Here is a 26,525-nt window from a genome sequence, read left to right as displayed (position 1 = left end):
GCGTCCGGTGATTTTCTAAAACCATATCGGACACATGAGCGCTTTTTATGCGCTCGTCCGATAAATTATAGAACAGAAATCGCAGATCGCACCTATCTGCGATTTGCGATTCCTGTTCTCTTCTCTATATGCGCTCAATGGGGCCCGCGGCAGCGGCGCCGACCCCATTAAGAACATATAGTAAACAAATCATTCTCCTCTGCCACAGCTGTAGCAGCTGTGGCAGAGAAGAATGATGTTTGCCCATTGAATTCAATGGAGCCGGCAATACAGCCGGCTCCATTGAAAGCAATGGGCTGCCGGCGATCTCATGATGAATTTTCGGGAAGGGCTTAAAAATATAAGCCCTTCCCTGAAATTCATCCAGAAATGTGTAAAAACAAAAAATATTTATATACTCACCTGGTCCCGGCAGACGGAGTTCAGCCGCGGCCGGCAGTTCTCCTGAACTGCTCTGAGTAGTATTCAGCAGCCGGGGATTTGAAATCCCCGCCTGCTGAATGAGCTGCCTCTGATTGGTCACAGCCTCACCAATCAGAGGCAGCTCTCACTTACCCATTCATGAATTCATGAATGGGTGAGTGAGTGCTGCCTCTGATTGGCTCAGCGCAGGGACCAATCAGGGGCAGCTCTCAGCTGAATGACAGCTGAATGACAGCTGAGAGCTGCCCCTGATTGGTCCCTGCGCTGAGCCAATCAGAGGCAGCACTCACTCACCCATTCATGAATTCATGAATGGGTAAGTGAGAGCTGCCTCTGATTGGTGAGACTGTGACCAATCAGAGGCAGCTCATTCAGTAGGCGGGGATTTAAAATCCCCGCCTGCTGAATACTACTCAGAGCAGTTCAGGAGAACTGCCGGCCGGCCGCGGCTGAACTCCGTCTGCCGGGACCAGGTGAGTATATATATATTTTTTTGTTTTTACACATTTCTGGATGAATTACAGGGAAGGGCTTATATTTTTAAGCCCTTCCCAAAATTTCATCGTGAGATCGCCCGCAGCCCATTGCTTTCAATGGAGCCAGCTGTATTGCTGGCTCCATTGAATTCAATGCGCTGGACAGCTCCGGCCCGTTTGATCATGCGATCCGCAAATTGCAGGAAAAAACGCCCGTGTGACTAAGGCCTAAAATGGTACTTCATTACCTGTTCACTAAAGATGCAAAGTTGTAAACTTTAGTTGTAATAGAATATAATATAAATCATATCTATTTCTAAAATCAATTGCATTTCAGTCAACATAGGATAAGTATATTACCATTCACTTTTGTCAGCATCACAATTGCAATAGTGTTGGGAATCCACACAATTTCCTTCTAGTCCACATGTACATTTGTTTACAGTCGGCAATGAACCAGTCCAGTAAGTATGGGTCTGATTATTACGCCCAACCCACCATGTGAAGGGGATGTTGCCTAAAGTAAAAATATATATTTTTATTTCTAAACACTTTTTAAAGCTAAACTTTGGCTAAAAGTATATGGATAGATGAAGTTTGAACCCTGAAATCAAATACTCAATAATGGCTGTTCATAGGAGGCAATTATTTTGGTAATAGTCCAGATAACTATAAAGAATAATTTACAATGTATATCTTTCTATAAATCATTAATCAAACTTCAAATAAAAATATGTTTGGATGATTCAGAGCAATGAAGAAGAAGAAAAACAGACATGGCTGAGAAAGACAGAAAATTTGACTGCAGTTTAAAAGGGTTCTTTTTAGAGTTGAGTGAACATACTCTGTTGAGCTTGATGCTCGTTTGAGTATTAGCATACTCAATGGTGCTCATTACTCGAGCAAGCATCAAGCCGAGTCCGACCCCGCTCCTGTTTTGGCCCCTCCCCGCAACGACGCAGCGCGCGTCAATGGCAAATTTTGTGTCTGGCAGGCAAAAGAAAGAGAGAGAGAGAGGGGGGGGGGGGGGGGGGGGGGAAGCTCGGCACCCAGCGTCCCACATACAAAAATGCTCGAGTCTCCCATTGTAGTCAATGGGTTTCGTTACTCGAGTAGAGCTCTCGAATTTTACGAAAAGCTCGACTCGAATAACGCGGACCCAAGCATTCGGGTGCTCACTCATCTCTAGTTCTTTTTGCAAAGGTGCTTTACTTTAATAGCAGTGAGTCACTGCCATTGGTTGTTGTCATCGTGACTTTTATTAAATGATCTTAGATGCTATCTATGCTTGATTTTTTTTAGCCTAGTGATATTTATTCTGACTTTCATATTTAGAGCACAAAACTTCCCTCCCAATGGTTTTGCATTAAAATTGTAGGTGAAAACCATTTGTAATTTCTTTTTATAATTTATATTTTCATGGATGTTAAATGCACTTGCTATACTTTCTTTAACTCTTATCAAATTGAATTCACACATATTTGCATAATGTTCTGCGTATGCCAAACACTGTATATCACAATTTCAAAGATGTATTTTAGGATGCATAGTGTATGTTGGAATATATATTTAAATTTACAACCTCCCCCAATATATTGCAGATTTATTTCAAGTTAAAAGATGTTCTGCAAATAACCTAATTTTTCATTATTGTCAAATATTTTACTTTTATTAGTGGGAAAGAGCACCAGGAGCCTGCATACTCACTGAGGCATGATATTAGAATCATTTATCTTGAGAAGCTCACGTCTAGATTTTAAAATTAAAGGTGAAAAAGCATCATTCTAAGTGTAAGCATCTATTTTCTGCAATATTTGTACAGATGAAAGACATTAAAATTGGTTTTGTAAAAGGCATAATATAGTATTAAATGCAAAGCAATTCTTTTAAACATGATTAAAGAAAGCATATTGTATAGGTTATGTATTAGCTTACCAACTTTATGAGACTTTAAAAAGCAAAAGAATATTAAAGAGGTTCAAAATTCTGTGCAAATACATTTCATAATATACATTTACAGGGTTGCAAATACATTTCTGCTAACAAGAACAAATTCCTAATTTCCTTCCACACGCCCATAAGGTTGAATTGTAAAATTTTGACTACTTGTTACCACCACTAGGGGGTGCTTACTGAAGACAGATTTATAAACTACTTATGATAATTCACCTTCATTGAGCAGCTAGAGGTATCTACAGACAACATAAATATTAGATAACCATTTGCTTGTATAATGGAAAGCAAGATATTTGGAGCTCTGTAAGAGACAAATAAATCCATGACCCTTAGAACTATATATTATTAAATTAGCACATCATTGTGGACTTACTGTACTAGAAACTCTCACCTGTCATTCATTCGGGGAGAATTGCCTGTGATTGGCTGAGCACCTCAGCCAATCACATTCAGCTCTTTCAGCAGGCGGGAATTTTAAATCTCCGCCTGCTGATAGATCAGCACCACAATGCAGGGGACAGCAGGAGAAGACACGGCTGAGCCCCGGCAGCTGAAGGGAGGTGAGTAATTTTTTTTTTGTTTTTTTATACCACCTTTACTTGATTTTCAGGGAAGGGCTTATATTTAAAGCCCTTCACTTAAATCAATTGCGGGCAGCAGAATCTTCTACTTACATGTAAAGCTCTTCCCTGAAAAAGAGTGCAGGGAGCCGGCAGGCCATTGTTTTCAATGCAGCCACCGGCAGCAGCCGCGGCTTCATTGAAAACAATGTGTGCATTACCTATGGTGCACGCATGTCCTATCTTTGCAGGCACGCACCTGCAAAGTATGGACATGTGCACACACCATAGGGAATGCATTGCTGCAAATAGAAGTGTGTTTTTGTGCATGCGTATGTATGCACAAAAACACACTTGTGTGAACGCACCCTTAGCCCTCGGTCACACGACCGTTTTTTGGTCCGATCTGCAGACGCGCTTGCGATCTGCAGATCTATAGACCAAATGCATCCCAATGGGATCGGTCACATGTCCGCTTTTTATGCGGATGTGCGATTAATTATAGGACACAACGATTCGCAGAACGCGCCTATCTGCGTTCTGCGCATCGCTGTGTTCTATATATGCACTCAATGGGGCCGTCAGCAGCAGCACCGACCCCATTGACAGCATATACTAAATATCGTTCTCCTCTGCCACAGCTGTAACAGCTGTGGCAGAGAAGAACGATGTTCGCCCATTGAATTCAATGGAGTCGGCAATACAGCCGGCTCCATTGAAAGCAATGGGCTGCCGGCGAGCGCGGGATGAATTTTCGGGAATGGTTTAAAAATATAAGCCCTTCCCTGAAAATCATCCTAAAATGTGTAAAAATAAAAAAAAAATGTATACTCACCTTTTCCCAGCAGCCGGAGTTCAGCCGCGTCCGGCCGGCAGTTCTCCTGAACTGCTCTGTGTAGTATTCAGCAGCCGGGGATTTAAAATCCCCGCCTGCTGAATGAGCTGCCTCTGATTGCTCACAGCCCTCACCAATCAGAGGCAGCTCTCACTCACCCATTCATGAATTCATGAATGGGTGAGTGAGTGCTGCCTCTGATTGGCTGAGTGCAGGGACCAATCCAATTGAAAACAAAATGCCAACCCCCTGTACAGAATCCTTCAGAACTTATCAAAGGCTTCATTAGTAAAGCCACATGTGCTTGAGATAAAACAAATAAAACACCTGGACTGGCTAGAGCTTTTATGACTGTGACATTCTATTGCATGCTAGAAATATGGCTAGGTCAAGAGAGTGGTCCAGAAAGTTAGGAGAAGACATTGTTACCTTGCACAAACAAGGAAAAGGATTAAAGAATATAGCAAAGGGGCTGAATGTTCCTAGAAATAAAGTTGGAAGCATATTTTGCAAGTTCAAAGTTAAATGAACACTGACTACACTATCTGGTGGTGGCTGGAATAGCAAACTATCACTTGCTGCCACCAGATTCCTGTGAGCCAACTGAAGCTTGGGCATCATTGACACTTCCAACAGGGCAATGATCCCAAGCATTCCTAAAAGTCTACCAAGGGTTTGGTTTCAGAAGACGCTCTGGAGAATTGTGGAGCAGTTCCTCACTTTAATCCCATGTTTAGTGAGATTTGAAGAAGGTAGTTGCAGCATGCAGCTAGTGAACAAAAGGTAATTTCCCATGAATGGCCTAAGATTCCTCAGATACACTGACAGAAGCTGGTGCCTGGCTATGCATCTAGTTGGAGTAAGTCACAACAGCAAAAGTGTCCTCTACTAAGTTCTAAAGATGCTTCTCTTGAAGAGGTTGAATAATTCTGAGACTGCATTAGTCACTAAAAGTGGAATACTGTGGTGAGTTTAGAGAAATCCCTTGCTATTTTAGTTTTGTTGAGCTATTTAAATTCTTTTTATTATTCGCTTTATATAAAATACGTGTTTGCGTGTGTCTGTTAAAAAGCCAAAGACAGAACCTTAGAAATGTCGTCATTCAGCACTCACATCGCTTGGCTGGCTTTCATGTTCGGTTTGCATGGACTGTGAATTCAAGTGGTAGTAAAGCTGCTTCTTCTTGTTAAATTGATTGTGGTTTGGTATATTACTATATGAGTCTCAAGAGAAAGTTCATTAAAATTAATGGCTCTATAATTAAGTTAATTCATATGCCATTTGTACTGTAATAAATAATTTACTGTTGAAATGCCCATTATTGAATTGCATGCAAAGCATAACCTCATATGATAAAACTGTTATATTCAATTTAAAATGAACTCTTAATAGATATATTTTCCCTATACTTCTGAAGAGAAGGAAGCATGAGCATAATAAATGGTATCTGTCACATTGTAATTAAGGATGGTATTCTTAGTCCATATTTGAAAATGTATTTCCTCTTTCCTATAAATAAAATCTCCTATCATTACTTCGTATCAAGAGTTATAAAATGGTACTGTAGGTGGCCTAACTTCAGCAGTGATACTTTTCTAGGGTAGCTTAAAACATGCAGGATCAGTATTTTCTATTCTATTTTCTAATTGCTGCCAGACATGTATAAAGGTTCTCTATTTTTTCAATTGCAACTTGGAAATGGCCTTTTAAGCTGATTTTTTTTCTTAAAGGGGTTGTCCCGCGGCAGCAAGTGGGTCTATACACTTCTGTATGGCCATATTAATGCACTTTGTAATGTACATTGTGCATTAATTATGCGCCATACAGAAGTTATAAAAAGTTTTTTACTTACCTGCTCCGTTGCTAGCGTCCTCGTTCCCATGGAGCCGACTAATTTTCGCCCTCCGATGGCCAAATTAGCCGCGCTTGTGCAGTCCGGGTCTTCTCCTGTCTTCAATGGGGCCGCTCGTGCAGAATGCCGGCTCCGTGTAGCTCCGCCCCGTCACGTGCCGATTCCAGCCAATCAGGAGGCTGGAATCGGCAATGGACCGCACAGAAGAGCTGCGGTCCACGGAGGAAGAGGATCCCGGCGGCCATCTTCAGCCGGTAAGTATAGAAGTCACCGGAGCGCGGGGATTAAGGTAAGCGCTGAGCGGTTTTTATTTTACTTCCCTGCATCGGGGTTGTCTCGCGCCGAACGGGGGGGGGGGGGGGGTTGAAAAAAAAAAACCCGTTTGGCGCGGGACAACCCCTTTAAGATAAGCATTCAATATCAATAGACTCTGGAGGCTAAATGCCTAAAAGCCTAATTCTACTACAAAAATAACAGTTCAAATGTGATGGTGGTTTAGCTCAATATCAGACTGTCATACATACAGAAGATCTACGAGGGTTGGAAAATTGTTTGATGCTCTCCTCACATTGTAAGCCCGTTAACTCTATATTTGCCTGTATGTGATATGGTTGATGTTTATTTCATTTCCTTGACAAAATAATCTCTATTAAAGGGTTAACAAGGCCAAAATAGATGAACTTAGTTCAGTTTTTAGCACTATTTTAATGAAAGAAGACAGCCAATGTTTTTCTTTTCCATTTCAGTTCTATGGGTACAATACTTGCTCTTCAGGATACCACCAAACAGCTTTCCCTATCTCAGCTTCCTGGACCCCCTTGAGTATGACATAAGAGTGGAAATTGGTATTAATCCACTTAAGCATCTACATCTAGCCCTAATCATTCACATATACAGTAACTTTATGAGCAGAACTGGTGGTATTTTTCAAACTTTAACCAACATGGAACCAAGTTATGTTGTTTGCTCGACAACAGTTTTTTTTAAACACAGTCCATTAAACTTTCTGGTTGTGCAACGGAAAGCCATACTTGTTACACTTCCTCTAATATAATTTATTGAATAATTTGAAGATTAAAAAACCTACACTATCCGGAAGCATCATCCAAGGGCAGATCATATTTTCTAAAGCCAGTGTCGGATGATTAGTTAGTAAAACTTGTTCTTCATATATACCCATATAGTTTCGGACTATGTTAAATATCTACAATAAAGCTTTGGTAGTTTATTATTAAGTGTTCCTTCAAGTTACAATATTAATTGGTTCTGGTACAACCATTGTAAGTTGAAGATATTATAATTTGAAACTACAATTCTATGAAAAACTAGTAATTGTTTCCAAATCCCCCCAAATTTCTTACCAAAATAAAAATGAAGATTAAACAAAAGTAAATAGAAAACTAATGCAGATAAAACAAGTTCTTAATTATCAAAGTCCTAAAGAACAGCTGATAGCTACAAATCACGTATTATTTAAGAACAGGAGTTTCTGCGGGGTTTATACTCTATACATAGTGAACCAGAAAAATGGAAATAGAACTGTCCTCATCTGGTGTCCAAAGGGGCAGGTAAAGAGCAGCACATGTCATATAGTAGACCGCTGTACTGTAGAGATGCTCTACTGTAGATATGCTGTATTAGGTAGCCAATCAGTGCATATACTTCGTTAATACAGGTGTTTTACCAGTGAAATGCTTCTTCTATTAGTCGAATACCACAGGTCGCACACTGGCAGTATCATGGCATTGCATGCTGAGTCTGGTTTCAAATTACAATGGTCTAAAAAAGACAGTTGTATGTTAAAAATATTGTAACCTGAGGCCATTTTAATTTGAGAGTCCAGTGTATTAGCATTTTGTTAACTTTGTGACCAATTTTCAAGATGACAAACATTACTTTATATTAGACTATGATTTCCTTAGGTGGTGTAACAACACCCACTAGATGCTAAATGGCATAACTGAATCTCACCTTTAGCAGTTACCTTTCCTGGGTAATAACTGTGTGTACTAGTACTAAGATATCACAATGGACTTACAGTAGAGTCGAATAGAGTAAAAACCAGATGTTGCAAGATATTTTAAGCACGTATGAACACAGTAAAACACAAATGATACTAAAGGATCACCATTAGATGACAAGCACAAAGGGTGATGGTAACCAAATGATGATGATTAAGATGATGAAACTGGCAGTGCAGACTGAAGTAGATGATATGTAACCAAAATTAGGTCCAAAGAAGCAATGTCCCTAGACAATCTCCATATGTCTTTCTCTAGTCGGTCCCTGATGCTGTTCTTGATACTATCCCTCAACACCAGACACCACTGCCTCTAAGTTGCCTTCAGTTGTCCCTACTGGCATTCCTGACGTGTTATCCCTGACAAAAATAATGCACTAGGGCCAAAACAAGAAGCAAACAAGCAGTGCTGAACCAAGACATAGAGAAAAAAGTAAGGAACTACAAAAAACACAGACTAGGAATCACAGACTGATCTATGAATAACCAAGGAATAGGAAACACTCACTGAACAGATTAGACTGGGCATGAGCAAAGTGCATAGAAACTGAATGATGAATTCTAGAGAGAGCACAGTTATAAACCCCACCACACTGCTGAAGGTATGAATATTTAAATGGGTTATTAGAGTTAATTTTTGTATATAATTTTGGGCCCTATTTGCGCAAAACTATATATAATCAATATACTCACTGTATTAGAAGCCATGGCAGGTTTATAGAATGTCACTGATGAAATGCCTGTCGAGACGTCTATTGACTGCAGTGGTCACGTGCGGCCAAAGTAAACAGAAGACCAGAGCAACGAGTGGCAGCAGGGAAAATGCTCAACACTGAGAGGTGAGTATTGTAGTTTTTTTTATTTATTATGCATCCTCCGACTGCTACCAATAAAATTACTACTCAGAAAACCCCTTTGGCCTCGTTTAGATGAGCATTGGTTTAGTGCATTATAGGCGTGTGAAAAGATCACCTCTTATAGAACCAATGGTTTCCTACACAACTGTTCAGATGAAGGAATTTTAGATGTGAAAAATACTCGCACCTAACAAAGATAGGACATGCGACTGCAATGCAAAGATAGGACCTATCTTTGGTGCATGATGTGCGGGGGTTTTCAATAGACTCCTATGGGAGCTGGATAAGCCGCACCACACACCTCCCGCTTGTGTGAACAGCCAATTTCACAGCTAATTAAGCTCGAGACTTAACACCTGGAAATCACCTGTTCATGCGATTTTTAGTGCAGTATAGCCGCAAGCTTTTCACGGGCCTAAAGAGAGGATAACTAATTAGTTACTCCTCTCTGTAGCAAGGCTAGGTTGAGCAAAGTGATAAGTGGATCCCATCCAATAGGTCAGCTGTGGAATCAATTGTATAACAACTGCCCCAACACCAAATTAGAAAGCAGAAGATAATGCAGCAGGAGATCTCCTCCTTACCATAACATACAGGCAGGGAAGCTATATAATCTACATATGAAAACATAGTCCCAGTAATATACTATAAGAATAATTAAAGTAAAGACCATTTCTTTTAGCATTTACACTTTCCCTCCATATAAAAGAATAGTTTTTGTTACTTCCAACAGTAAACATAAAGCTTTTAGCACATTGGACAATCCTGCCGAGAAAGCAAAACTTCATTCAGCATATGTGAATACTTTCTGGCTCCTTGAAACAGCAATATTTATGGATAAACATATTTTAAAGCACATTAAGCTGTGGCAAACAAAATAGTCCTGCTACAACTTACTTTGCTTATGTAGAATTCGAGACTTTTTACAGTGGTAAGCAATTTCCTGTTTGCAGTGTTCAGAATTGTTTATTGTAGCCTGGAGCTGCTCCATATCAGCAGAGTATTTGAAATTCATCATATGAGGGTTCTCCCGATTGGAACTCTTTACCTTATTCAGGTCTGTATTGTTGTGATAGAATATACTTATTGCTGTATCTAGTGAAATTAAGAAAAAGTTAGGAAATAGTCAAGCATATGTAGTATTACATATAGTAAATCTATATATATAAAGCTGAAAGCCCTCACTGACTCACTGACTGACTGACTGACTGACTGACTCACTGACTCACTGACTGACTCACTGACTGACTCACTGACTGACTCGCCAAAAGTTCTCCAACTTCCCGATGTCGTAGAAACATGAAATTTGGCGCAAGCATAGATTATCTCCAAAATAGGAAAAGAAATTGGGTCCCAACTCGATTATTCAATTCTAGCGCAAAAGAATTGGCGTCAAAATTTTACGTACATAATCTAAATCTCTCACTTCCCAATGTCATAGAAACGGGAAATTTGGCACGAGCATTGGTTATGTCATAAGTAGGAAAAGCTAATGGGTCCCAACTCGATTATTCAATTCTATGCGCAAAAGAATTAGCGTCCAAATTTTACGTACGGAATCTATTTTTCTCACTTTCTGGTGTCATAGAAACATGAAATTTGGCACGAGCATTGATTATGTCATAAATAGGAAAAGTTAATAGGTCCCAACTCTATTATTCAATTCTAGCGCAAAAGAATTGGCGTCGAAATTTTACGTGCGGAATGTAATTTCTTTACTTTCCAGTTTCATAGAAACAGGAAATTTGGCACAAGCATTGATTATGTCATAAATAGTAAAAGCTAATGGGTCCCAACTCCATTATTCAATTCTATGCGCAAAAGAATTAGCATCCAAATTTTACGTACGGAATCTAATTTTCTCACATTCCGGTGTCATAGAAACGGGAAATTTGGCACGAGCATTGATTATGTCATAAATAGGAAAAGCTAATGGGTCCCAACTCGATTATTCAATTCTATGCGCAAAAGAATTAGCGTCCAAATTTTACGTGCGGAATGTAATTTTCTCACTTGCCGGTGTCATAGAAATGGGAAATTTGGCACGAGCATTGATTATGTCATAAATAGGAAAAGCTAATGGGTTCCAACTCGATTATTCAATTATATGCGCAAAAGAATTAGCGTCCAAATTTTACGTACGGAATCTAATTTTCTCACTTTCCGGTGTCATAGAAACGGGAAATTTGGCACGAGCATTGATTATGTCATAAATAGGAAAAGCTAATGGGTCCCAACTCGATTATTCAATTCTATGCGCAAAAGAATTAGCATCCAAATTTTACGTGCGGAATGTAATTTTCTCACTTTCCGGTGTCATAGAAACGGGAAATTTGGCACGAGCATTGATTATGTCATAAATAGGAAAAGGTAATGGGTCCCAACTCCATTATTCAATTCTATGCGCAAAAGAATTAGCGCCCAAATTTTACGTACATAATCCAAATCTCTCACTTTCCAATGTCATAGAAACATGAAATTTGGCACAAGCATTGATTGTGTCATAAATATGAAAAGTTAATAGGTCCCAACTCGATTATTCAATTCTAAGCGCAAAAGAATGTGTCCAAATTTTATGTACGTAATCTAATTCTCTCACTTCCTGATGTCATTTTATATGAATGAAACGTCGCATGGTTACCTCCACGTGGTGTTACCTGGGTAAGGCAGAGAACTATGCAAAATGGGGAACATATGTTTTTCCTCAGTACCTCTAAAGTAACCACGACTTCATAAGATTTTCCGTGTGAACACCAGATAAACACCAGTACCAAATTAACTCGGGCGAAGCCGGGTATATCAGCTAGTAGTATTAATAAGTTTATAATACTAATAAAAACCGCTCAATTATAACTGTTAATGGATACAGCTATTCATAACACATAAGGCATTTCTCTTCTTTACTTTTGACTTTAGTTTCTGAGACAGGAAGTAACTTAAAGATGACTACCAGGGTCAGTCATTTTCACTTTTTTGGAAGTTCTTTGCTGTTACATAGTCAGTCAAAAATCAATTTCCCCTTCCTCAAACAGCTTTTCCTGGGGGTCAACCACATTGAGAGAATCCTCCTAATTTCTCATCAATGAATACTGAGAAGTGTAAATCATTAGTGACATTCGTGTAAGAAGAAGTAGCTGGCTTCTCCTTCTCCTTATAATTGAATTTAACTTTAATCTGGCTTTCTTGGACAAACATGCATGAAAAGAAAGAAAAGATGTAGGATTAACAAATATAAAAGTTAATGGAATAACATAGTCTACTAGACTTCCATCCCCTTTTTTGCAGTATGCTGGCAAATACCAGGCAGGTGGATGACAAAATAACACTCTTCTAAAGACTTCTGTCTGGCTCGTACAAGAACATCTGGGACTTTCCTGACATAAACGCTAAGCGCAGTCCAAAACAGAATGTGAATGTATCCTTTGAGAGCTATCCTAAATACTCCTCCATTGGTTGTAATAAGTGATGAGCAATTCATGTTGGTATTGGCCCAATTTCACGAAAAATCATCATGTATTGAGATTTTTGTTTTGGGAGAAGGAGGATGAGGAAACATCAGGGAAGCAGGAGAAGGAAATCAACAGTCGTTCCATGACTACCAGCAACAGCATCTTAAGGATAGAGTGTGCAGCTTGTGGAAACATGGGAGCTGTAGCTCTGTATTTCCATATTGACATATTTTTCATTTGGAGGAAAGTAGGAAGATGGAAACATGGCTGAAGCAAAAAAAGAACAGCAGAACCACCACCACCAATAGCAACAACAGCTTGAGGGCATAGTGTGATCTTTGATATAAATCTATGCTCCTTCATATATGAGTAAAAACTGCCAGAATGCTAACTAATCAGAGGAATCTGCCATTGGGGTACAAAAGTCAGGTTAAATCCATGCCTGGTTTATTTTTATAAACATCAGGTGATCCACATTGTCTGTGGCGAGTGGATGCGTCTCTCAGTTATCACACTCTCAGCTGACAAACATGCACCTCTAAACCATGCTGTGCAGCTTAAATATACAGTAGACAAAGGGGCAAATGCCATGTCTGAGCACATCCAGACAGGAGCTAACATACGCTTGGACCATCATGGATAAATGCTGTCTGTATCTATGAGTCCTACACTGTTATTTTGCTGCAGGCTACGATGGGCTGAAGAAATGATGTCACGCATCTGTTAGACTTCCACTACCACTGGCGGTGGTGCTGTTGTGGCAGCTCACTATGCATCTGCCATGAGCCGTAAAGCTGTGATCAATTGCAGATGCATCCCTGTGGCCATGGGGAAACGCTGTGCTAAAGCAGTTTAAGAGTCTGTCCTGTTAGTGCTACATTTTGAGGTCCCTCTCTAATGCCAGAATAAAATTTGTCATTTTGATGTAGCTGGGATCAAGGAGGGTGGCCACCCAGTAATAATCCGATGTGTCAATGTGAACTATGTGATGCTCCCTGTGCAAGCACTTCAGCATAAAAGTACTCACATACTGCATAGTTCCTAAGAGTAATTGCTTACATTCCTTAGGGTTTTGGCTTGTCTGTGTCCACTAGCCTGAGGGGCAGCATTTTCATTGCAAGCAGCTGCGCAATGTTTGAATTCAGCAACTGGTCTCGTGTATGGTTGGGGTGGTGTTTTTTTATGTTTCCATAGCTGGAGGATGGAGGGCTGGTTGCTCCCCTGGGACACGCTGGAATATGGGGTAGAGGTCAATGTCGGTGAAGGTGGTGGTGATGGTGGCATCTCAACTTCTGCTCTCCATTTCTCACTCCTGGCTTTAAAAGCCAGCAGTCTGATTGTCAATTGTGGAGAAGAGGCCTGAAGTAGGCATGCTACTGCCCCTACACAAAACTGCCTCTCTGTGCTCATAGGCTACTGCATTACCAGGGAAGGAGATAGAGGAAGAGGCAGCATAAGAGGGAGTAGAATAAAGCTGACTCTTTGCCCTTTAGCCCAGGTGGACTCTCCAAGGCAGCAGGTGATGGGAGTTCATATGACTGTTCATACACATTGTGTTGAGGTTGTTTATGTTCTTGCTGCATTTTAAATGCTTACCACAGATCTTACAGATGACTACTCTTCTGTCATCACCCGTGGTTTCAAAGAATGCCCAGGCTGCACAATTCCTGTGAGCAGACCTAGTTGTGGGTCTGTTGTTGCTGCTGCTGTGACTACTACTACCTGAGGGTGGCTTCGTACGTGCACAAACACACGTGAATGAAGGTCCATGCCCATTGCCTTCAATAGGGCTGTGGCTGCTGCCAACGGCCCCATTGCAGGCAATGGGCTGCCAGCAACCCTTGCAGTGATTTTCAGGGAAGGGCTTTAAATATAAGCCCTTCCCTGAAAATCATCCCTGCTTGTGTAAAAAAAAAAAAAAAAAATATGAATATATACTCACCTCTCCGCCGCTGCTGTGTAAATATATTCCCCACAGGGAGTCTCCTTGCCACTGAACACTGTGACAGAACTGTCACAGTGATCAGTGCCAAGAGGACTCCCCATGGGGAGTAAAGAATTCCCTGCCACAGCTGTCACAGCTGTGGCAGAGGATTTCTTCCCCTTCGTGGGGAGTAAAGAATCCCCCGCCACAGCTCTCACAGCTGTGGCAGAGGATTTTTTCATACCTGTGGGGAGTAAAAAATCCCCTGCCACAGCTGTGGCAGAGGATCACAATGTTCTCCCATTGTTTTCAATGAGACCCGCACTTCTGCAGTCCCATTGAAGGCAATGGGCTGCTGGCAAGCCCTGCAGGGATTTTCAGGGAAGGGCTTTAAATATAAGAAAATCTTCCCTAGAATGTGTTAAAAATAAAAATAAATGATACTCCCTTCTCCTCAGCTGACGGGGCTCAGGCACTTCTACCCTGTCTTCTCCCCGTACTGCTCTGAAGCTCAAATCCCCGCCTGCTGAAAGGGCTGCATCTGATTGGCTGAGCGCTCAATGCTGTCACAGTGTTCAGTGACAAGGCGTCTCCCCGCTGGGAAATATTGACGTGCACCACAGACCTATGGTGCATGCATTTCCTATGTTTTGCAGGTACGTGCATTTGCATGCCTGTAAAACATGGACATGTGAACACACCATAGGAAACCAATGTTTCTAATAGGAGCGTGTTTTTGTACGCACAACTGTACTCACATACACACACTCGTGTGAAGCCACCCTGAGGGTGGTGACACTGCTCTTTTATTTTTCTGTGACACTCTACTCACTGCCTTAACAGGGTGCTGCCCCACCATGACAGCCTCTTCCTGCCTCCAGTACAAGCTGCTACTCCCTATCTGTCCATGTTAGGTCAAGCTCTTCATCATCTTCCACCTCCTCTTCCTCAAGCTTCAAAACCAGCAGCAATCTATCCTTAATAGAATAGCTGGCCCTAACAATAGACAACAGTCTCACTGCTCTTATAGTAAAGCCCCTGCTGTGTTGGTGATGAAACATTCACAGAAGGGGGTTCTTTACTGTAAGAGCAGTGACACTGTGGAACTCTCTGCCTGAGGATATGGTGATGGCAAAATGGATAGAGAAGTTTAAGGGGGGGGGGGGGGGTAGATGTCTTTTTAGAGAGCTATGATATTACAGAATACAGACATTAAATAACCAGTTGGAATCAGGTAGGAACCTTCAAATGTTGATCCAGGGATTATTCTGACTGCCATTATGGAGTAAAAACGAATTTCCCCCAAAATGGGCTAAATTGGCTTCTGCCTCATTGTTCTTTTGCCTTCCTCTGGATCAACAAGTGCAGTAGAAACAGGCTAAAAGAAGATAATGTCCATCAATTTCCATTCAGTTTAACATACTATGTTACTATAGGCATAGAAACTTGACGCAGCTTCTCTCCCGGGCTCAACTGTAAAATGGCCACTGGTAACACTGTGCCAATGTTATATATGGCTAGGTCATGTGATGCAGGCAATAAAATTGCTGCCCATATGCAAGATGAAATCACAGGGGCGAACAAAGTCAATGAAAATTTAGGCCCTTCACAGTAAAGGGCCATATGCAAGATGAAAGACATATTTCGTGGCATCAGCAAGGCACACTGGCTGATGATTGGCTGCACGCTGACCTCTGCAGAAGGCATTATGGTCAATTTGATTTTTCCACAATTTTCAACAAATTGGGTTTGGATAAACCCAATTCGAGTTTTGCAAAAATTGGGAAGATTTTATCATTGGTCAATCAAGATGAGCAACAGTAGTTGTAATGTCTTTTAACTAATATGGAATTAAAGTTGTATATTAATTTTTAACCCTTGATGGATAGTCTGGACTCCATTTTCTTCTGGGAATTATTAGCATGTGTTTCAATGTTTCTTTCTGTGATTTTTGTGGATGAAGGGGGATTTTATACATTATAAGGATGTTATGTCCATCCAATCTGTTTGATTTTTGTCATTTGAGTTTTATTACATTGAGTATTTATTTAACTGATATAAAACAATGTAATTAAATTGATTAAGTATTAAGGGCGGATTCCACACAGCATTTTTTTTAAATGCCATTGCAGTTTTTGGTGCAAAGCCATAAGTGGATTCAATAAGGCAGAGAAATAAAAGTCCTCCTTTTTATTTCCCATTCCTTCTGAATCCATTCATGGCTTAGGCTTAAAAAATTGCATTAAAGACTTCAGAGATATTGGAAAAAAATACTGTGCAATGCAACCCTTAGGCCTCATTTACACGAGCGTGTATTTGTGCGCAAGTATGTGCGCACAAAACTAGAAGTCTATTAGAACCATTGTTTTTCTATGGTGTGTTCACAAGTCCGTGTTTTACAGGCATGCAGATTCTTGCACCTGCAAAAGATAGGACATGCGTGCACTGCATTGTTATGTGCTGTGCGTTAATATTTCCTGTTGGGAATCCCCTCTTCACTGAACACTGTGATAGCATTGCTTTCGATGAGGCCGCTGCTGCTGCCGGTGGCCCTATTGAGAGCAATGGGCTGCAGGCATCCACTGCAGTGATTTTCGGGGAAGGGCTTGAAATATAAGCCCTTCCCTAAAAATCATCCCTAGCTTGTGTAAAAAAAATAATTATATATATATTATACACATATATATACTCACCCCTCCGCCACTGTCGGGGCTCAGTGCATCAAGCCGCTTGGCTCGCCAGCACTGTACTGAAGCTCTTTGAGCTCTTTAAAATCCTGTGATTGATCACAGTGGTCAGCCAATCACAGGCAGCGCTCAGCCATTCATAATTCAATGAATGGCTGAGCGCTGCCTGTGATTGGCTAAGCGCTGTGACCAATCACAGGCAGCGCTCAGCTGTCATTTAATGAATGGCTGAGTGCTGCCTGTGATTGGCTGAGCGCTCAGTTAATCAGACAGAGCCCTTTCAGCAGGTGGGGATTTGGCAGCAATCAGCACATCAAAATCGAATCACGGGGGCTGTTGGGTGTGGGAGGGGGCTCCAAACTGTTTAACCGCCACAGTCATCCCTGATCATAGCATGGATGGGGTTAAATTGTGGGATCAATGTTAACTCCAATCCCGTTGGTTGCAGTCAGGCCCTGGCTGTCATTTACAGCTGCGGTCCTGCTCTGTTTTTCTTGCCCACAGCAATCAATGACAGTGCAGCTTTCATTTCATATTCTGCTGATAAAAAATCAAATCTGTGCTGTGATTGGTTCCTATAGACATGACAGACAGTTTTTTCTTTTTTGCAGTTAACATAAATCTGCACCACTAACTACAAGACACACACTTGATAAAGATCTTGCTAGATCGAAACGTCGTATGGTGTCTGGAGGAATAAAGATTTTGTGATTGCATCGTTTCCTGCTGCCACGGCTATTTCTGTTTTAACTACAAGACACAGAGTGTTGTCATGGTGCTGGTCATGTAAACTGAAGGCCAAAAGAAAATTGCAGAATGTGGAGCTGGGAATCAGCTAGCTACAGAACTGGACACACAGCAGAGGTCAATGAAATTGGATTTCCCCTAACTGAAGAAAACCCAGATTGCCTAAAGTAGAAGTAATCTACAATACTTAGCCTCGGGAAGAACAGGTGATAATGGTTGTGGGAGTCATGATGCTTCATATGGACAATGTCTGTGTGTTCTATTGATGTGCTCGGTAGTAGGCAAGCTATAATATATAGTCAGAGGATAGGTGACTCGAAATTTTCTTTGTACTGTTATTGGGATTACTTTGTCTAGTCATAGGTAGTTTTAAATAAAAGTCTGCTTTATATCAAAATTCTTAGTGTGCCAGTTGCTAAAGAGCCCATCAAATCCGCAGAGACTGTAAAACAACTATATTTTACCAAAGTCTGCAAATATGCAGTAAATAATAAGTGACAAGTCTAAGATTACATAATTCTGACCAGACTAAACTGCAATTATTTTTACATAGCAGCCACATGGTGATTAAGTAGGAGAAATGTCAGACTGAAATCATCTGTCATGAGACGGAATACAGGGATGTAGTCTGTAAATCTTTTACTCGGTGTACTTTAAATAAACATATGTTTCAATCTCTCAGGTTAAATATTTAGTGGAACGATCAGCAAAATTTTCTTATGATCCTGGCGTTGAGTAAGTGATGAAAATACCAGCAGCTGTTCTTTAATTCTCATGGGTGAAGTACAATCTACCTTGTGCCTTATAATGTCAGAAGGTGGATTAAGTGCCTAGTGAAATATTGACTTGAAATATTGACTTCACAATAATATATGCAGTTCTTTCTAATGTGAACATTAGCCATTAACTAGCATTTTATCTCTCATTTTGTTCTAAGAAAAGTTCAAAGTCAAATAAAAGAGGGGAGAAAAAGTAGAGGTCGACTTATAATGTTTAGTTACTAAATACTTAGACATACACTACCGTTCAAAAGTTTGGGGTCACATTGAAATGTCCTTATTTTTGAAGGAAAAGCACTGTACTTTTCAATGAAGATAACTTTAAACTAGTCCTAACTTTAAACAAATGCACTCTATACATTGCTAATGTGGTAAATGACTATTCTAGCTGCAAATGCCTGTTTTTTTGTGCAATATCTACAAAGGTGAATAGAGGCCCATTTCCAGCAACTATCACTCCAGTGTTCTAATGGTACAATGTGTTTGCTCATTGGCTCAGAAGGCTAATTGATGATTAGAAAACCCTTGTGCAATCATGTTCACACATCTGAAAACAGTCTAGCTCGTTACAGAAGCTACAAAACTGACCTTCCTGTGAGCAGATTGAGTTTCTGGAGCATCACATTTGTGGGGTCAATTAAACGCTCAAAATGGCCAGAAAAAGAGAACTTTCATCTGAAACTCGACAGTCTATTCTTGTTCTTAGAAATGAAGGCTATTCCATGCGAGAAATTGCTAAGAAATTGAAGATTTCCTACAACGGTGCGTACTACTCCCTTCAGAGGACAGCACAAACAGGCTCTAACCAGAGTAGAAAAAGAAGTGGGAGGCCGCGTTGCACAACTAAGCAAGAAGATAAGCACATTAGAGTCTCTAGTTTGAGAAACAGACGCCTCACAGGTACCCAACTGGCATCTTCATTAAATAGTACCCGCAAAACACCAGTGTCAACATCTACAGTGAAGAGGCGGCTGCGGGATTTTGGGCTTCAGGGCAGAGTGGCAAAGAAAAAGCCATATCTGAGACTGGCCAATAAAAGAAAAAGATTAAGATGGGCAAAAGAACACAGACATTGGACAGAGGAAGACTGGAAAAAAGTGTTGTGGACGGATGAATCCAAGTTTGAGGTGTTTGGATCACAAAGAAGAACGTTTGTGAGACGCAGAACAAATGAAAAGATGCTGGAAGAATGCCTGACGCCATCTGTTAAGCATGGTGGAGGTAATGTGATGGTCTGGGGTTGCTTTGGTGCTGGTAAGGTGGGAGATTTGTACAGGGTAAAAGGGATTCTGAATAAGGAAGGCTATCACTCCATTTTGCAACGCCATGCCATACCCAGTGGACAGCGCTTGATTGGAACCAATTTCATCCTACAACAGGACAATGACCCTAAACACACCTCCAAATTGTGCAAGAACTATTTACAGCAGAAGCAGGCAGCTGGTATTCTATCGGTAATGGAGTGGCCAGCGCAGTCACCAGAGCTGTTGTGGGAGCAGCTTGACCGTATGGTACGCCAGAAGTGCCCATCCAACCAATCCAACTTGTGGGAGATGCTTCTAGAAGCGTGGGGTGCAATTTCACAAGCTTACCTCAACAAATTAACAGCTAGAATGTCAAAGGTGTGCAATGCTGTAATTGCTGCAAAAGGAGGATTCTTTGACGAAAGCAAAGTTGGATGTAAAAACAATGTTATTTCAAATACAAATCATTATTTCTAACCTTGTCAATGTCTTGACTCTATTTTCTATTCATTTCACAACGCATGGTGGTGAATAAGTGTGACTTTTCATGGAAAACACAAAATTGTTTGGGTGACCCCAAACTTTTGAACGGTAGTGTACATAAATGGGATTGTATCAGAAACATGACCACCGAATAGAACATTCTAGGCATTATGTAATATTAGGACACACATAAAAATCAGCATTATTTAATGGGACAATTCTTTCAACTAAGGCTTCTTTCTCACGAGTGTATATTGGCCCACTGTTTTCACGGTCGGCCTATATATATGTTGTGATCTGATGCATTGGATTCCAATGCATCAGATTACATGGCCATATTCCCGTGACGTAAACGCACCCGACAGACCAATATAGCGCTGGGCGTTTTTACGTCGGGCCCAAAAGATAGTCCTGGAACTATCTTTTGAGTCAGAATATGTCGGCCGCTGTATGGGCTCCTATGGGAGCCAATGACAGCGGCCCGAGAAGGGAGGTGGGAGGGAGTTTAGCAGCCCCTTGTTCGCAGCCAGCAATGGGAGGAGACGGGACAGGGCAGCACTTAACTCGGCCCTCCTCACCCCTCCCATTGCGAAGAGCGAGCGAGTGAGAAGGACAGCAGAGGTGAGCCTGCGAGGCGGAGGGAGGGAAAAGGGGCAATGGCATGGCAGTCTTGGCATATATGCGCTGGGGCCCACGCCATGTTAACAGGCACACAAACGTTAGATTTGTGCACCCATTCATGAGCTTTAATGCCACAAATAGTAGCGTATATCGTCGGACCGGGAAAACGGTGGCCGATATATGCTTGTGGGAAAGAACCCTTAGGGTAGCTTCACACGAGCGTGTTTTGCGCATACGCACGCACAAAAACACGCTTGTATTTGCAACATTGCATTCCCTATGGTGTGTGCACATGTCCGTGCTTTACAGGCGTGTGCCTGCAAAGAAAGGGCAAGCGTGAACCGTCAAGGGATTTCAGCAAAGGGCTACATAAGCTGCAAACTACAGAGCCTGGGACAGCGCCAGTAGTCGCGGTTGAGCCCCGCAGATTAAGGCAGGTGAGTATTTTATTTAATTTATTTTTTTTACACTATTTTAAATAGATTTTCTGGGAAGGGCTTATGAAGCCCTTACCTGAATTCAATTGATGGCTGGCAGGGCTCTGCGGTGACTTCTCGCGCTGTCCCCGGCTCTGAAGCGCTGCTGATCTATCAGCATGTGGGGATTTAAAATCCCCGCCTGCTGGTAGCTCTGATTGTAATTGGCTGAAGCACTCAGCCAATCACAATCAGAGCTACCAGCAGGCGGGGATTTTAAATCCCTGGGTGCTGATGATAGTTTAGAACTACAGAGCCGGGGATGGTGCCAGAAGTCGCGGCTGAGCCCTAGCAGCTGAAGGAAGATGAGTATGCTTTTTTAAAAATTTTTTACACTACTTCTATTGGATTTTCAGGGAAGGGCTTATGTTTAAAGCCCTTCCCTGAAATCCAATGACGAGGATGCCGCCAGCAGGATTCTCTACCGCAGTAGAGAAATAAAGAATTCCTCTGCTGCATCTGCCACAGATGTGGCAGATGTATCAGCAGGGAATTCTTTTAACTAGCGGGGTTGAAGGAAACATCTGCCACATGGGGAACATGGCAGCAGCGGAGGGTACGTTTTTTTTTTACACTAAAATGATTGTATTTCAGGGAAGGGTTTATATGTAAATCCCTTCCATGAAAAACAATTCAGGGGTGCCGGCAGAGCATTGTTTTCAATGGAGCTGCCAGCAGCAGCCGTGGCTTCATTGAAAACAATGCACGCAGCTGCATATACTCGTGTTTTTACTCGTACGTAGGTGCGCACCTATGCACGCACCTATGTTCGAGCAAAAACACGCTCGTGTGAAGCCACCCAAAGTCACAAAAGGGGTAGAATTTATGCTAATTTGAATTAAAAGAAGGCGGTTTAGGGTATTTTCGGGGCAAACCTTGGCTGCTTGATGCAATCAACCAAGCTTGTTTGCTTCAATATAGAGACAGATCAAAGCTGCTGCCAGACATCTGTGGCAGCAGATTATTCCCGTGAGAAAAGAAGAAATTGATCATGTTGAAATCTAACATGCCCGATCCTTCTTTCTTCAACATATGTCATTTTGTCTAATATGTATGGGCACCTTAACACAGAGTTGGCAGAAGCAATTATGTAAATCATGTCCCTATCGGCCTTATCTCCCTGTGCATTCTGTAGAGACTCTGCTGTCTAACCTCTAGCAAAAAGTCGGGCAGCTCAGTGCTCTAGAAACATCTGCTTTTACTGCTGCTAAAGTATTATATTCAAGCTTCTAGCAGAAAAGGTGAATACATTATTTAAAAGCAGTCTCCCCTCTTCTTCAAGATACTTGTGGAAGACTTCAGCTCATCTGGAAATCATTTTGGTTAACCTTTGTAGCGACTGTACTTTCAAATGTATGCCTCAAAACAATATTTTTACTAGGGTGTTAATTAAAAACATATACAACTATATACCATGGCATACATTTGGGGCATGCAGCCAGTGGCAATCTCTAAACTTGTAAGCTGAGCATAGTGTCTGAACACAGTGTAAATTTCACCTTTCATATTAGAAATGTCATCATTCTAGAAAATGAACGTTCACACCAAGATTAAAATAATAGCCATATGATTTCAGGAAAACATTGCATAAATAACAAGGTAAGCAGAAGATTTGAAAATATAGAAGTTAGAATTATTATGGATTTTATTCAATAAACCTATGGTTGAAAAAAAACAATAACTTCTTATGTGATTGAACAAGATAAATGATTAAAGAGGTATTCCAATCTGGCATATAGACAAGATATAACATTAAAGATCCAGATGCGAATACCACAGAGTAGCTTGCTGTGCCATGCTGTTTCCATATCTCATTCACTTTTATGGGAGTTACCGAAATAGTGAGAGAAAGCCTGCTGACGGTTGTTTCTGTAACCCCTGGCCACCCTAGCTGCGAACTACATAGAGGTTTTCCAATTGCAGTAATCGGGCAAGCTGGGAATACCATTTTAAGGCAAGAACACTTTCTCAGTGTAAGCTTCTAGAAATATTGAATTCAAGTTGTCTTTCCCAATTTGCCTAAAATTGCAGAGAGATAATTTAAAGTTTCTGGGCCGCAATGTAAGGTATGTACAACAATAGTACATAAGTACCGTATATTCCGGCGTATAAGGTGACTGGGTGTATAAGACGACCCCCAACTGTAGACTTATATGCCGGGAATACGATGTAGGAAAAAAAAACAATACTCACCTCCCGCGGCGTTCTGTGGCACTGCTGCAGGCTGTCGCTCCCTCCTCCTCGTCAACAGAACATTGCTTTCTGGATGCGGGGCTGGAAATCCCCACCTCCAGAAAGCTAATGCTGTGATTGGCTAACTCAGGCGGCATCAGCCAATGAAAGCTGGCGCTATGTTAGCCAATCACAGCCATTCAATGACATCATTGAATGGCTGTGATTGACTAACTCAGGCGGCATTAGCCAATGAAAGATGGCGCTGCGTTAGCCAATCACAGCCATTCAATTATGCCATTGAATGGCTTTGATTAGCTAACGCAGCGCCAGCTTTCATCGGCTAATGCCGCCTGAGTTAGCTAATCACAGCATTAGCTTTCTGGAGGTGGGGATTTCAAGCCCCGCATCCAGAAAGCAATGCTCTATCAGCGAGGAGGAGGGAGCAACAACAAAATTAGTATCATCATGTTCATAATGACCAGTACTGTGAATACATTATGTTATCTATCGTACACAGTGCACAGCATTATCATTCAGCCTCTCAAAAAATAGACTAAAAAGATTTAATAAAGTAGTATACATCCCAAAATGGCACCAAATGAAAATGTCTACTGACATGTTAACCTTACTCTGGATGTCAGGTGTAGTTTCTAAAATGGGGTCTTTTGAAAGGTGTTTCCTCAAGTCTTTGCAATGTAAGGCCTCTGCCAACCTAAAATGGTGTCTGGAAAATGTCTAAACTCTGTAAATGAGATATGCAACTGGCAATATTGTCAAATAAATTTACTCACAAACACTGTAGCTTTCAAACAGAAATGGATGCTCTTCTATTGGCAATCCACACGGATAAACTTAATATTTGAAATACTACACAGAGATCGCTATATAGCTGAAGCATTCCACTCTCACAAAGACCTGTATCCACTCAACGTTACTCTTTTCTTAAGCATGATGTCAAAAGTCACAACCAGTATTTTATAGCAGCTAATTAGAAGGGATGATGACAACATCTGAAGCAAAACATGTATGCATATACAAAATATGGTATTAATCAAAATAATAAAATAAGAACTTCTCTTCACATGGTCTTCAAGAACATACAACCGTTATAAAACGTAAAAGTGACCACAGAAACACACTAAGGTTACAAGCTTCATTCAGCTCCTCAAGGTATAATAGCTCTAAACTTGTCACCTAGTATAACTCACATTGTTGTAATTTCCTGTTACTGTTATCAAAGTTATCTGTGTGAAACTCCTCTAAGATGTACCCCCAGAGTTCATTTACACTCACTCGTTAAAATGTCTTGTGACCGTGATTTCACCATACCTATGTTCATATTCCTGCATTTCTTTTCTTGCTTGCTGCTCTTTATGGAGCTTCCCTTTCTCTATCTTTCGGTTCTTTAAAGGCTCTAATGCATGATTTGTGCATATTTTGTCATTTTTTGACAGGTCTAGAGGGTTTTCCAACATACAGTAGCTTCCCTTCCTATTTGAATACTACAGGGAATGTGAGTAATTTCTTTGAAGATATTGCCTACTATATGCTTCAGTTGCAGATATTATTTGCATGTTATTTGTGAAGGGCGAGCTATTAAAAGAGCCTGAAATTGCAAGATTATTTGAAAGGGAGACCCCAAGATCCAAGTGCAACTTTATTTCTGGGGTCTGTGCTTGAGTCGTGTTGTTCACTAGGGTCACTTGTGGGATATTTCCAAAAACTGCAGATTCAAGTTAATAATTTTTTTAATCTGTTATCTAATTCTGTATTACAGAAAAAACTTATTTTGTCCTCCAATTTGCTTTATTTCCTGTGAAACATCAGAAGAGTTAACAGCCATTTTGAACGTTTAGCTGGGCAAATTTTTAAAAATTGAGTTATTTATGGGGGTTTCCAATATATAAATTCCCAAAGTCACTTCAGAATCAAATTGAAAGATTACCCCTATACTTATAAGCTTTCTGATGTACAAAAAAAAATAACTAAAAGGACACTTACAGGACACCTATTAACATAAACTATTTTCTGTGGTATGAGTATCTGTTTTGCAATCAGAAAAAATCTAATTTTCAAAATTTTCTGTAAGCTTAAGATTTAAAAAAAACAAACATAAAACACAAAAAAAAACTCAGAATCACTTGGATACATAAAAGCATTCCAAAGTTATTAACAGATAAATTTACACCAGTTTGATTTGAAAAATTGAGCTTAGTCAGAAAGGGCAAAATTGGTTGCAGTCGGAAGGGGTTACATGTTAAAGTCTTTGACTCTTCCTCCACCTTTAGCTATGGAGGTATGAAAACTTCTAGAAAAAAAGAACAAATACAAGTAGCCTCACTGTTTTCAGATAATTAGAGATGAGCGAACACCAAAATGTTCGGGTGTTCGTTATTCGGAACGAACTTCCCGTGATGCTCGAGGGTTCGTTTCGAACAACGAACCCCATTGAAGTCAATGGGCGACCAGAACATTTTTGTATTTCGCCGATGCTCGCTAAGGTTTTCATGTGTGAAAATCTGGGCAATTCAGGAAAGTGATGGGAATGACACAGTGACGGATAGGGCAGGCGAGGGGCTACGTGTTGGGCTGCATCTCAAGTTCACAGGTCCCACTATTAAGCCACAATACCGGCAAGAGTGGGCCCCCCCCCCTCCCAACAACTTTTACTTCTGAAAAGCCCTCATTAGCATGGCATACCTTTGCTAAGCACCACACTACCTCCAACAAAGCACAATCACTGCCTGCATGACACTCCACTGACACTTCTCCTGGGTTACATGCTGCCCAACCGCCCCCCCCCCACAGCGCACACCAAAGTGTCCCTGGGCAGCCTTCAGCTGCCCTCATGCCACACCACGCTCATGTCTATTTAGAATTGCGTCTGCCATGACGAGGGACCGCAGGCACACACTGCAGAGGTTGGCACGGCTAGGCAGCGACCCTCTTTAAAAGTGGCGG

The 26,525-nt window shown here is 41.1% G+C and overlaps 1 protein-coding gene across 1 annotated transcript in view; it reads right to left on the bottom strand.

Moving 5' to 3' along the window:
- CNTNAP4 (contactin associated protein family member 4) overlaps positions 1–26,525 on the bottom strand; it is a 303,723-nt gene that overhangs the window by 63,192 nt on the left and 214,006 nt on the right. Inside the window, exons 13-14 of the mRNA XM_066605004.1 lie at positions 9,877–10,074; positions 1,260–1,416 (exon numbers count right to left, since the gene is read on the bottom strand). Of these exons, the coding sequence (XP_066461101.1) occupies positions 1,260–1,416; positions 9,877–10,074 (355 nt within the window). The remainder of the gene's footprint in view (positions 1–1,259; positions 1,417–9,876; positions 10,075–26,525) is intronic.

Source organism: Eleutherodactylus coqui, chromosome 5 (genome assembly GCF_035609145.1).
Source record: "Eleutherodactylus coqui strain aEleCoq1 chromosome 5, aEleCoq1.hap1, whole genome shotgun sequence".
Classification (NCBI taxonomy): domain Eukaryota; kingdom Metazoa; phylum Chordata; class Amphibia; order Anura; family Eleutherodactylidae; genus Eleutherodactylus; species Eleutherodactylus coqui.
The sequence above is the reverse complement of the archived record's forward strand: the minus strand, read 5'-3'. Positions and strand labels throughout refer to the sequence as shown.